The sequence below is a fragment of the Conger conger genome, chromosome 2 (genome assembly GCF_963514075.1).
Source record: "Conger conger chromosome 2, fConCon1.1, whole genome shotgun sequence".
In the NCBI taxonomy this organism is placed as follows: domain Eukaryota; kingdom Metazoa; phylum Chordata; class Actinopteri; order Anguilliformes; family Congridae; genus Conger; species Conger conger.
In genome coordinates, this window is record NC_083761.1 from 11,280,287 (window position 1) to 11,294,469 (window position 14,183).

At 38.8% G+C, this 14,183-nt stretch overlaps 1 protein-coding gene across 1 annotated transcript; it reads right to left on the bottom strand.

The window, feature by feature from the left end:
- Positions 1 to 9,334: 9,334 nt before the first annotated feature.
- Positions 9,335 to 12,168, bottom strand: LOC133122292 (zinc finger protein 503-like). The gene is made up of 2 exons (XM_061232200.1): positions 11,667 to 12,168; positions 9,335 to 11,262 (listed from the first exon to the last, which is right to left on the bottom strand). The coding sequence occupies exons 1-2, from the start codon at positions 11,919 to 11,921 to the stop codon at positions 9,808 to 9,810; spliced, it is 1,710 nt and encodes a 569-aa protein (XP_061088184.1). The 5' UTR covers positions 11,922 to 12,168; the 3' UTR covers positions 9,335 to 9,807.
- Positions 12,169 to 14,183: the final 2,015 nt, after the last annotated feature.

Below are 14,183 nucleotides of genomic sequence, written 5' to 3' on the forward strand. Positions count from 1 at the left end.
TTCAGTTGGAGTGTTTTGCTCTCTCGTACACGCCATTTGTAAATGGTAATTGCCTGGTCTTAATGTTAAACCTGTTTATTTCACATTATGCGCTTTTGAGGTTTTTTTTTTTAATGCTCCTTATATCAAGAAGGAGCAGAACCGAGCACAATTCTTCAAAATTGCTACTAAAGCACACAGTGTAATAACGAACCGAAACCACACATGCCCTCAAGCTCCACTTCTGTTTACCTGGGCTCATTCATCAGAGGAGTTTGTTTCACGGTGGAATGCTTAGCATATCTCTAACGTTGCGCCAACATTTTCTTCTTGTTATCACTCAGAGATACTTTAAAGCTGCTCAACGTTTTCTCTCGCTAGGTAAATGTAGATATAAATACTATAGTAAATACTGAGGAAATTGGGTGTGAAAAAAGACTCCAGCACATAAACACCGAGTAGTATTGTTATTTCTTTCTGCATATCTTGTAACAGCAAAGGTATAAATACATATAATTTGCAAGCACTATATTTTCTTGGTGTAGCTCCGTCATTCCAGCTCTGTGAATCATGTGACTAGTCTGTAGTGCATGCTCACGGTACTGTCAGTAACACTTCATTTGAGGCCTCCTACATAAGAGCTATATAACTCCTTCATATGCACTACATAACACATTCATAAGCACTCCATAAGTATTCATTTGACAACAACCAACATAAGGATCTTGCATTGGTGTACTTGGTATGTCATGGTAATGTCACTTTTTGCATCAAGGTTGACATTAAACACCATATGCCTATTTGCAGTTATTGACGTCAGTGTTTACCAACGCTCATGTAGTGTTAATGAATGTACTATGTAGTGCTTATGAATGAGTTATATAGCTCGTATGTAGGAGCCTTCAAATAAAGTGTTGCCGACCATACTGTATATATCATTCAGTCCTCCTTCAAATTTCTGACATTGTGTATTATCAAGAGCTTGTTTTAAATCAAATCAAACTGCATATTCCTATTAGACAGTCTTGTTCTTCTCAGGGTATTGGCAGAGTTTATGGGTGGCGCATCCAGCTAAAGCACCAGCTCTCATTACAGGGATACACCACACAGCCTGCTGTTCCTGGGAGGACCATGGGGTGATGCCTGAGCAGTTCTCCATCCTCACTGTGCAGTAGCCACCCCTAATCTCCACTGGGTGCCCACAGTAGCCAGGTATGCAGAATGTGCAGTGAGTGTGTGGGCTGCAGTACCGTACTGAGTGAAAAGTACAGTATTGAGTGAAACGTGCAGTACTGAGTGAAATTTACGGTACTGAGTACAGTACTGAGTACAGTACTGAGTGAAACGTGCGGTACTGAGTACAGTACTGAGTTAAACGTACAGTACTGCGTGAAACACGGTACTGAGTGAAACGTACAGCACTGAGTGAAACATAGAGTACTGAGTGAAACGTACAGTACTGAGTGAAATGTACAGTATTTAGTACAGTATTCAGTGAAACATGCGGTACTGAGTACAGTACTGAGTTAAACGTATGGTACTGCGTGAAACATGGTACTGAGTGAAACATACAGCACTGAGTGAAACATAGAGTACTGAGTGAAACGTACAGCACTGAGTGAAACGTTCAGTACTGAGTGAAATATATGGTACTGAGTACAGTACTGAGTGAAACATACAGCACTGAGTGAAACGTTCAGTACTGAGTGAAATGTATGGCACTGAGTTCAGTACTGAGTGAAACGTACAGTACTGCGTGAAACGTACTGTACTGAGTGAAACGTACAGTACTGAGTGAAATGTATGGACTGAGTACAGTACTGAGTGAAACTTACAGTCCTGAGTAAAAAGTACAGTACTGAGTGAAAAGAAGGCTACGGTCGGGCACTACAAAGTGAGATAAGTTAGAATTAGTTCATGTGGAAAAAATGAACCTGTCAGGTCAACGGCCTGTGTCTCATTGTGCAAGGGTGCATCTTCAGTGTGTTTCAGTATACAGTCAGCTTCCTGTTATTGCACATCTAAGAACTGCATATTTTTTTTTAATGTTATTGAACTACTCCTGCTTTATTCAGATTTACTTCACTCGTATTATGTTCATATTCCAGAAAAGTGCTAAGCGTCTCAGGGGTCCTGAACATTAACAACTGTAGTTTCATTGTTTCTCCCCGTTGGGAGTTTAATTGAGCAATTTGAATGAAACCATGTCAGTGCCTTTGTCATTCCATTATTTCGCTACTTACCTTTGAGTAAATGTGCCTTTTTGCTAAATGGAAACCTTGACATGCTTGCTTTGATGTTAATTACACTGCATATAACCTATATCTAAATGCCTAAGAGACATCCTTTCATGTTTTACCTCAATGTCCTTAAAGGATGTCACTACACCTTAAAATATCCATGTGCAAAACTAAACTAAAAAAACCTATAAAATCACAGCTTAAAAAAAGAGAAAGAAGGCGACTTAATTTGTTTCAAACTGTTTCTGTAATTTATAGACAAAAAGGCCTCCAGGACACTGATAAAGATGGCTTAAAAATAAAGTAAGTCTCTTAAAACGCATGCATTATAAATTTCCCTTTTACATTCATCAGTGACACCCAAAAGCCCCTTTTCTGCATATTCTGCTTAATGTACCTGCACTATTAATGTTTCCAGGAGACTTATGCATTACCATAATGTTTTCTTTGTCAGAAACCAAAAGGCGTAAATCAGCCCAATGCATGACATATCATGGTATTGAGCACTACCCCCCATCAGCCCTAAATGACCTCAATTAGACTTTCAGTGCGGGGGAAAAAGCAGTAAAAACAGACATTTTGAATGACATAGCTTGGTGAATGCTATTTTTTTCGTCTTGTGGATCACCTTGATGAGCACTTAAAATTTGTAAATCAATGTGGGAAATTACACATAAAAAACCAGGCAGGGTTTAGACCTGCCTTGTTACCCAGTGAATTGTTGGCTCCCAAGCTCCATTACCATATATTGTGGAAGCCGCAGTTGGGATTAATCTGTCAAAAGGGATGGTTTAGTGTTGATGAATATGACATGTGACCATTAATGATGTTGATTTTATCTCCTGAGATTAGCGTGATTTACTTTGGATGGATAATAACGTCATTTGCTTGATGCAGTAGATCTGTTTACGAGCTGATTAAATGCTAAGGCCTTGCTTCATTTCATGCTATTTGGTTTACAGCTTCATTACTGCAATCACAAAAGCTGTGGAAATGTCCCACATCCCCGTGTCACAATAAATCACTCCTTAAGGTTGCGTCTGCGGGGTTCAGAAGGCCGCGTTTTAATAGCAGGAGCCAGGCGCTTGTCTTCAAATTTGCAGCAGGAAATAACGTCGTATTGAAGAACCACGAGAATCACAGGGAGATCAAGGGTACATATTATCACCCATCTTTAAAAAGGTATTTGACTAATTGTGTGTAAAATATCGATTTATAATCTAGTGCATTCTGAGTAACTGTTGTTAAAAGAACACTCTTCGTGTTGTCTGCCATGGCATTAAGAGGTGGGTAAACTGAAATAAAATCCATTGAGGTAAATATTTCAACATTTAATTTGCTTTTCTTTCTGATTTGCAAGAAAGACATTTTTCAAAATGGCAAAAAAATTGGAAGTCCTAATTATGAAAGGCTAAATGAAACTCAGGTAGTTGACAACTACACTTGCATACGGGGCAGTTCTAATAGAATGACATTTGTAGAAATTTTCCACTACACGAATGAACAAATCGATCACAAGCTGCTAAATTGAAGTGTTACAAATTTGTTTCACTAAAAAAGGAAACAAAATATGTTGCATGAATTGCAAAATTGAATTTGATAGCTAACTATATAGCCCGGGTCCGTTCTAGGCATGGTGGTTGCCTAGGGTGCCATCCTTCAAGGGGTGCCAAACAAGTCCACAGTCATATCTATCTCCATCTCTATCTCCAGATGTGCACAGTTGGAACTTTGGTCAGTGAATTTCAGTAGCTATTTTCAATCCACCATAACACACTGCTAGCTGGGAAGCTACTCTGTACCATACACGGCTAATGCTATTGATGTGGGTAATGTGTCTACCGGATGTATCTGCTAGCGAGATAAGCTATATAAGCTAAATAACACTAAACTATATATAGTATGTGTGTAATTTTGCTCTGACAAATGCACATAGCTGCTTCTGTTTTCGCCATAGTATTAAATGTGCTTTGATATTGCGCACATTTTGAGATTTTCAGGTTTATGTAAAAGGTATTATGGAATGTGAAATGTATCCCATTGTATGCTCTCCTCATCTAAATTAGTCTGAATACATAAAGGCTTTGTGTAATAGATAAATATTTGAAGTATTTTACAGAATACGTAGGCCTACATATGTTAAATTAACAATGTTATATTTAAAGTTGTGTATTCAATATCCACATGACCAGTAAAGCCATGTCATTTTTAGCTTGAAATGACCAAGACATATTTCCAGTCACAAAAAATGTAATTGAATGTGATTTTTGATTTTACATCCTAAAACTATACAAATAACTATGAACAAAGTACATAGTTATTTGTCCCAAAGTACTTCACAACGATGTCCCATGACTTCAGTGTAATCATACTCTTTCCATTTAAAATGTTGTTCTGCAGAGACCAGTTCACTGAATATTCTCACTGTAGGTAAATATCACTTAATATTCACTGTTAGTTCATATGCCATACTGGGTAAGAGGTATGGTGAGTTTTAAATATAGCCTCAGCGACTAAGGAAAACTGAAAACAATGTATTTTCAATCCCAGGTCAACCTCACTGCGTGCAATTTAAATGAGATGTTAAGTTACAGTCCAGTGATTAAACTTGCTGTACACTGAAGATGGGGTTTACTGCGAGACGCAACGTTCTTCCTCTTTACCGGGCCTGAGACTAGCAGCAGGCTCTTGTTTTTCATCCGGCGTCTACCACAGAACTTTGAGGAATTGCAAAGTCGAATCGACTATTCTAATAGGTGACTATTCTCCACTTATTCATGAGGAAGCTAAGGTCACTACTCTCGACTTCTGAGTCGGGTGCTTCAGTCCCTCAGCATAGTTGCGTGTCCTTAACCTCATTTAGTAACTAAGGGTGTATAGTCCAATTCAAATGGGAGTAATTATTAAATGTGATTGAGCACCTTGAGTGATGAAAAAGAAACACTCGCTTAAATATGTTACCAAAGGATAACTTTCACGCACATACATGGAATTAATGGGGAGGTGTATAAGTGAAGACACCCCCCCCCCACACACACACACACACACACTCATGCACAGCGTGTAAAAGAGTTATGCCGTGTATCCCAAATTTATTTCAATAAAAATAAATCTCTAAAAAAGGAAATGGTCGCCGCTCTATAATTCCAGCCTTTTCATTCTGAATGTAGCAGAGTCATAGGTCACACTAAGCCTTGCACAAAACTTTGACAATTTCATGAATTAAAATACATCGTAATTACGTGTGATTATTCTTAGTTCTTCTGTCCTTGAAATTAACAAAAAAATATTGTGAAGGGAAGAAACAAAAAGCAAAATAGCATCAATTATGAGGGCAGCACCTTGTGCTTAGATGTACTGGAGGTCATTTAGGCCGCAGGCCTTGATTTAAGGCTATTTTACAATAAAGTCCGTGGAACAGCATAATACTTGAGAAAACTCTTCCCTTGTCCGTTAGTGTTGTTTTATAAAATAGCAGTAATTCCCCCCTCTCATAAAGACAGTATGAATCACGGCCCCGCTGAAAGGGCTCTCCTTGAACTGCCGTTAATAAGGTGTGTCGTGAGCCATTACACGCTGACCATCACTTAACCTTCAGTACATTAACCCGGGTTTCATCTAAAAAATACAAGCTGATTAGTATGATTAATTATTTTTTGTGAGTTCCTCATTTGCATCTTTATTATATTTACTTTCCGCAGGGCAGTTATATTACTGATGCACAGATATGCCATAATTGTCATTACATAATATTAATTTAAATGCTCTTGCATTGGATTCATCATCGCAGTTCAACAAAACGCCAGAAATATATGCTGCGTGTTTATTTCCACAACATGTACAAATACACATGGAAGAGTTATCAAAGCGTAATATTGTGCGCATCTTATATTTTTATGTGTGACTGGATAATTGACAATAAAATATATACAGTATGCTGTTGGGTGTAATTTATTTGCGCTTCTTGACGCACTGTCTGTATTGGAGCTAGTGGGGGAAGAGCGGTTTCTGCCCGCGTGTGCTGAGAATGCTACTCGTGACAGGACTTGGAGGAGGGGCATATGATGAATTGCTCTCTGTTGGCGACTTCCATTTAGCCACCATGATGACGGTGAAAATGCAAATGCGCTTCTCCTTCACTGTCATTAGGAACTGGGAAATTATGCAGACCTGTTACACACGATTTGTATTTGTATTTTTTTGGTTGGGGAAAGGGTATTTGTGAAAGTCATTAAATTACACACTCTAGATTAATTAAAGTAGCCTACACGCTACAGATGAGATTCCGCTGCATTTAAATATTTTTTAGATATATCCAAAACTTTTTGGGAGATTGCCCAGTTCACCCCTGTATACAGCTAGAGAAGTAGCTGTCATCACTTTGCTATATACACCAGAGTGTGAATGTGGGAAACAATGGTAAGTTCGTGTTTGTGTCTTCCAACGTGTATATTCACTCTCCCTCTCTCTCTGTGCATTTCTGAATTTCCAGTTAAAAACAGGAATCCATTGACCCAATAAAACTAATTCCAAACCAAAGACAGTATCTGTGGTTTCATCTTTGCAGCCATGTTGGGTTCTCAAAGAACCTTCAGTCTCCCAGTTATGAAGTAGCATTAATCATCCGAAGGCTTGCATATAGGTCAAACCAAGGTTATATCACAGCAGATGAAGGTTGTCTGGAATGCTCTTTTATGGAGATGGGTTTTGCCAAGATAACAAAGCTATGATTCATTGATCCAACAGGATTGGAAACTGGAATTCGCCACTCCCTCTTTGCCAGCAATATCATCAATAGTTCATGTAACACATGGGGGGTTTCTTAAGCCCTGTCGTCCCCAACGTCGAAGACACCCTTTAAATGCATGTATCAATATTAGCGACAAAACACTGCGTTACATTTCCTTTTTGATAAATGTGTTATTACCCGAGGTGATCCTGAGCAGATGGCTACATTCACAGAGAAATACAGGGTTGTACAACGGTCTTTGGTTTGTGTTTGAGAAATGTGGCCGAAAATAATCAGAACAGCGTTTGATCCGCCACTATTCTACTTTCTTTAGCCCTCTTCTAAAGGAAAAACGATATTTAAAAAATAAATTACATTTTAATAATTTTGTCTATGAATTTGGTTGAATGTTATCGCATAAAACCACAGATGGGTCTGATGTCCGAGGTAATATCTCCCCTGCGTAAAGTGAGTTATTGTATATAGCCTACTAATCTAAGTATGTATAATTATTTACCCGGACAAATAATACATTGTAATAGTAGGCTAATAGTATATGGTATGGTTGTGTTTGTTTGTTTTTTCTTTGTGTGTGTGTTTGTGTGTGTGTGTGTGTGTGTGTGTGTGTGTATGTATGTGTATGCGTGTGCGTGTGTATGCGCGCGCGAGGCCTGTATGCTACAATCCTATTTTGACAGGTCTAGTGTTTTAGTAGGCAGCTTCATGCGGATACAATATTCATTTTTCCTCTCCTTGATGTGATGTTGAAGATGACAGCACTGTCAGGTTGTCTTTAGTTCATAAGAAGATGAGAAAATACACCATGGCTTAAAAAAAGCATCCATAGTGGGAAGTATTTATTAAGCGTGTGATTTTTTTTTCTCTGGTTTCCGCTTCAAATCACCTTTCTGGCACCTCACGATCCACTGTCTCCTGTTGGAGGACCAATTGAAACTATCATAGTTTTGTGAAGCACAATTCCTGTAATTACCCATACTTAATTTTGAGCGAATTTAACTTCACATGTGACTGGACAATATTTTCAACCAGAACATAAGGTTACCCGCATTAAACTTGGACTCGAATGAAATTAATATTTCCAGTACTATTGCAACATATTTTACATTTTAATGTTCCTACGGGTGTATTTTTAATTTAATTTCAGTCACATGTCGCTTATAAGTAACACCATTGTAAAATACCCATATTTTAATTGTTGGTAAATTCCTTTTAATTGTATATTTGTCATATATTTAGTCTTAGTCAAATTCCAATCTTAAAAGCATGTATTGACATTTTAGAATGACAGACGGAAATTCATAATCAAGAAAAATAACTGCCTTTGCAATAGACACAATTTATAGTTCCTAAAGCCCAATACTTCCTAAATTCTTTTGTCGCTTTTCTGCATTATATTGCAGTGCAAAGCTTACATGTTAAATTCAGGAGTAACCTATCTCGTAAATTAGTAATCTTTATCATAAGCGGACATATTTGGACAGCCGGGTAAACATTTTAAACCAGTATTTCACAAGCCACTTTAATAATAATAATAATAATAATAATAATAATAATAATAATAATAATAATAATACTAATAAAATACAAATATATAATAATACTAACAAGAAGAATAACTATAATAATACAATTATTAACTAATATAACTATAATCATAATTTTGCAGTTTTTACCTATGTTCTAGAGCATTTTCAGCTGCCTTTTGAAAAGAGTAAAAGTTTTTTTTTATTATAAAAAGAGACAACATGCTTTAATTTCCGCAGAAAACTGCGCAAGTTGTAGTCGGGTAAGTAGGCCTGTAACAAATATAATTGAAAAGTATGCTTAAATTCAATGTGTCTTTAAAAAAACAAAAACCTTCCAGAATCGTCTGAAGCAGATAGTCGGAAATAAAATGCAGTTAGGGTCGATACACCTTTTATCCAAAATAACTGTAAAAATGAAGCATAATTAAAACCCGATATCTGTTTTACATTATCTGATTTTAAAGCACAACCTTTCATCATTCATGTTTTTTTTCGGTGGCAATATGTACATGCGATACCCTTTTCATAACAATTGTCTCCTACAAAGGCGTCCATAGCTAAATCAAGAGAAATTGAAAAAAAAATTGTGAAATTATTGGTTCAAATGAGCAAACCGATAGCTTATATTGAGTAAATGTATCTCATGCAGACTAATTGGAAGAAGCGGTGACGGGTCAAGAACTGCCTCGTGCAATTTGTTCCACTGCATTTACCCCCCTATTTCTCCCTAGTAAACTTAAAATGATGTTGAGCAACTGATCACCTTTAAAAAGCAAGTCGACACATTAACTTAAAAAAACCAATTTGATTTAAGTTGTACAAAACGAAGACCACGGGTGTGTTGGAATAGAACGGTTTCTTATTTTTCCAGAATACATACAAAAAATACCACTCTCTTTTCATGGTATACACCTTAAAAATAATTGCAATTTAAAATTATAAGGACAAGTTGGGATTTTAGTAACAAACATGCATGTAAATTATTTTCTTCTCAAGGAGACATTAAATAAGAACATACGATACAATCATAGCAATTTCAAATAAACATCGAAATCAAAAACAAAAACAAAACCAAAAACCCTATTTTCAGTCGTAGTCTACCATTGGCGTTTCACTTTTCCTATAGAGTTCATTTTGAAGTAATGCACTTTGAGTTTCTCTTTCAGTTTTTTATTATTTTATTATTGTCCCGCTTGAAGCTACCATAAATAAATACAACGGGTCCACGGATCCAGTCCTGAAGTGGACAGTCAGTATAAAAGTCTTTTTTTTGTTTTTTTGTTTTTTTTTTTACTTTTTTAAACATTAGTTTTTACTGATATCCAAGCGCTGACGCTGTGGTAAGTCTCTGTCCGTACAATGCATATGGAGAGTAATATGGACCTGTAGCCGCGGGTACCGGAACTGGTGCGCCAGGGGTTGGCAAAGGGCTCTTTGAGTACGGATGGTAGCGGCTGCTTAGTCCTAGGGCGTGATGCGGGTTCCTTAGTGCCAATGTTCCGGGGCTGCCAGGAGCTCCGGCTGGGGGCATGTGCATGTGGCATGCCATGGCTGCTGCTGCAGCACTAGCTAATGACGATGAGCTAGGGTATCCTGATATCAATTTCTCCGTCCCAGTGAAGGCAGTGTGGGTCCGCAAGTGGTTTAGAAGTTCTTCTGAGGAAGAAAAACGCTTGTCACAAGGTCCATTCGCCGACACCCAGTTACAGACGTGCGGTAGGGGATCATTGGGGAGCATGAAGCCGTAAGGGTACAGGGGGTGTCCCGCAAAAGATGGCGGTGAGGAGTGAACGCCGTGTAACGGGTGCGTTGGGTACATGAGAGGGTATCCAGACTTGAGAGCGGAGGCCGCTGCGGCAGCTGCGGCTGACTCATGCGAGCAAGAGGCACTGGCTGCCCCAGCCAAGTGGCTTGCGCAGTGGTAACTTAGGCAGTAAGGGTCTCTGCAAAGGCTGGCAGACATAATCGACGGCGGTGATGCTCCTGCTAAAGGACTTGATCCAGCTTTACTGCAGCCCAGTGAACTTGCAGCGGCGAACTGCGCATTAAGTAAATGACTGGGTTTAGTTGGATCTAAAGTCACTCCGTGCGGCAGAAAATGTTGAGGATAGCCAGCATAGGCCCCCGCTAAGGACCCAGGGTATGACATGCCAGCAGGTGGGAGAGGAAAGACGGTTTGACCGGGTTTGTATGGGGAAACGGGTGCTACAAGCCCAGATCCGAGAACGGAGGAAGCTGAAGATACAGATGAAGAGTCCGACGTTATAGCTTTCGATCCAGGTGTGTCCTGGTGCTGGTTGACCTCCACGTTAATTCCACCACAGTTTACACTTATCCTGCTGTGACTGACACTATTGGATCCCGGGCCCTCCGTTGTGATATTTTTATGACTATCAGAATCTTTCTTTTCCTCCCTGTCTCCTGATTTGCCCTCTGTCGGGAGTGGAGACGCCGAAGTGCAGGAATTCGGGCTGCCTGTCCTTGGAGTAAACGGCTGGCAGGTGGCGCTAGGTACACGGAAACCAGTTTTATCTCCACTAGAAACCACGGAGGACGAGTCCTTCTTTTCAGATGATTTTGAGTAAGGTTTGAAGCTAGATTTGTCTTCAGCTCCGATGTCACTCATTTTCAAGGGACCGGATTTGGAATCTTTGTCAGTAGATCCATTTGTGACAGAGGACAGTTTTGAAGAGGGAGGGGGATCCGGCTTTCCGATTTGAGAGCACGTTTGTGCCAAAAGAGCCAGCGGACTTTTCTTGGCATCTAACTGCAAAGCACATAAACACGCATTATTAGATCACATTAACTGCAGTAACATGTTTGATTTAGCATTGGTCTTGTCTGTTTTGCGCTATAGTTACTAAAATATACATTTCGGATTAAGTAGCCTACCGAACCATAACGCATTGCGCATAACAGCGACAGACGAGTGATGATACAAAGTACATTATTATTTGATTCCATTACGATTTATATATACCAAAGGACCCGGCACACTCCTATAACACATTTTATGAAAAAAAAAATCTAAATTCCGAAAGACAATTTACTTCTGGCTTTATGGATTTAAGGAAAAGCTCGACGATTTCGACGGCAATACAACCATAGCTACCCCAGACATCATATTTGAAATAAACATTCAATCGCTGTTTACTGCGCTCAAAACCTTACCTCAATTGGACTAATCGGTGTAGATGGCAAGGGCTGGAGATACTCTGGGTGCAAAATGTGCCCTGCCCGTGCTGTGAGCATTTTCAGAATCTTGATGGGCAGACGGTTAGCTTGCCGTAGAGGGTCCGAGGGAGGAACGGAGTGAAGGAAAGGTTTATTTACGTTCGCGGAGCTGTTCTTCCCACAACTACTGCTTTCCCAGACTTGATTAGTAATACTATTTCTCAGAGCAGATACCGAGGGCGATGTGATCATGACCCAATTCTCACTGAAATGGAAGGAAATGCATTTATCTGAAACTAAAAAAAAAAAAATAGTGAAAGGGCGTCTCCTTTAGAAATGTAACATAAAATATGTCCCAGAAAATGAGATCAGTTTCTGTAAAATCCGTGTGATCAGAGGCGCAGGTCGGAGCAGAATGCGCGGCTATCGCAGATCTGAGGCTGTGTCTGCATCGTAGGTTCAGATCGCTGTGCGTCTTCCTGCAGGTCCGTACGCTAGTCCGCCCAACACGAGATCTGCTAGAAAAACTCACTTCAAAAGCAGCTGAATTAGTCTGAGATAAAAGCCTTTGCCGCCTTCCAATCAAATGGGACCCCGAGGTGATTGGAGGGTCAAGGGGATGTGACGTTCTCCATTTGTGTGCGCTTCTATTTTTCCAGCTGGGGGAGGAGATTTAACTTAATGTTTTGGTTCTTATGCACGTTTTCACTACAATGATGTATTTGAATGGCGACAAACGAATAACATTATTTGTCTTGTATGTTTTACATGTAAATACGAGCAGGCCTATATTTAGATCTGTATTAAGAGACTTACAACATTGCTATGTATAGTTCTCTTACCAATAGTGAACAGTGAGCAGAGATAAGTAACTAGTAAACATGGAACATTTTTTTAATTGAAAAATATATATAGTTTGTGTTTGTATACGGGAAGGTGAATTTGAATGTTCTTTTACAAACTGATGCTCGTGTGTCCCAGTAGCCTTAGCCTATTTGTGGATTATCAATGGCCTCGATATCTCAAATGGCTGAAAGGGAAACCTATATTAAAATGCAATATCCTAAATGTGAACTTCAGATACAAGTACAACATGTACATCTGAAAACATTTAGTTTTAAACAGAAATACCAATGTTGTCAATTTAAAGATTTTAAGTATTTTTTGCAGTTTTTGGCCTACCAGCCCACATTCGTATACCAGAGGTACAGTAGCTACAGTTTTTGATATAACGGCAAACAGAAGATCAACTTTGTGTGGAATTTAAATTCCCCAATCAGACATTCGTTGTCAGGAGAGGGCCAATGCGGAGATAGAGGGATGTGAATGTCACATGTTTTCAGCATAATATACACCTCTCTTCTATTTCCATCTATACCCCTCCGTCAACTGTCAATTCTACTCGACCGCAATCAATCAATTATTTGTCAGTTGCTGTCAATCTGTCCTTGATTTATGTCAGCTTTTGTTGCTGATTACAAGTCTGGTGTCACTGTGAGGGGGGAAAGGGAGAGAGAGGAAAATCATGGCACTTCTGAGAAGAGCCACTTAATTAGAGGGGAAAGAAATAATTATCATAGTCCACTCAGTTTGTATAACTAGGAGCTAAAAGTAGAAAACAACGGTAGACTTTTTTCTCTCTCATCCATAAGAGCTTATATTGTAATTGTATAAGGCCATGTCATTATCCAACCAAAGGGCAATACCATGTAATGATTATTATTATTATTATTATTATTATTATTATTATTATTATTATTATTATTTCTAATTAAAGATATGCCAAGGACTACTTTGCTAAGAAAGGTAATTGTATATTTCCATGCTACATGCCTAGTTGTTTCCAGATCAGTATTACTGAGGCGTATTCTGTATTTATTGTACAATTAAAACGACGTGTTAAAAATTGCACTTAGCCTAAAGGATTATCATCAATAATTCATTTTTTATTTAATTTGTCAAATGTAGGCTACGCGCTTGTTCTTCGGCTGACATGGTGGCCCATGCGATCTTCAACAGCAACAAAAGGTCACTCGGATACAAACACGTTTGACAAGTGAGTAACATGGAAAGTGCTTGAGGGTTGGAGATAATTTCCGAACTAGACTCTTTAGAATACGCGATAATCTTCTGATCATATATACAAAACGCAGATAATATTAGAACATGATTTGCACCAATGTGCCAATATTAGCATACTCAGATTTTTCACCTTTACACAGAACCAAGGGTCTATGGGATGTATCGAAACCTTGCTTGGTAGTATCGCTGAATCTCGTGTAACTAGGCCTTTTTCATTGATGTGTCAAGGAGTAAGTCTCCTAAACATAGAATATGAACACACCGTTGTTACCCATGCCTTAACCCACTTGTGAATTAACTGGACAGGCCGGCAGCTGAAATATAAAAGCATCTTAGATATTTTTGCAACGGCAATTAACACCAGAGCGAAAATGTTATTGTAAAAAATAAGCTTCACAGTCTTACTCGTATGTGATATTAATTTCTGGAATA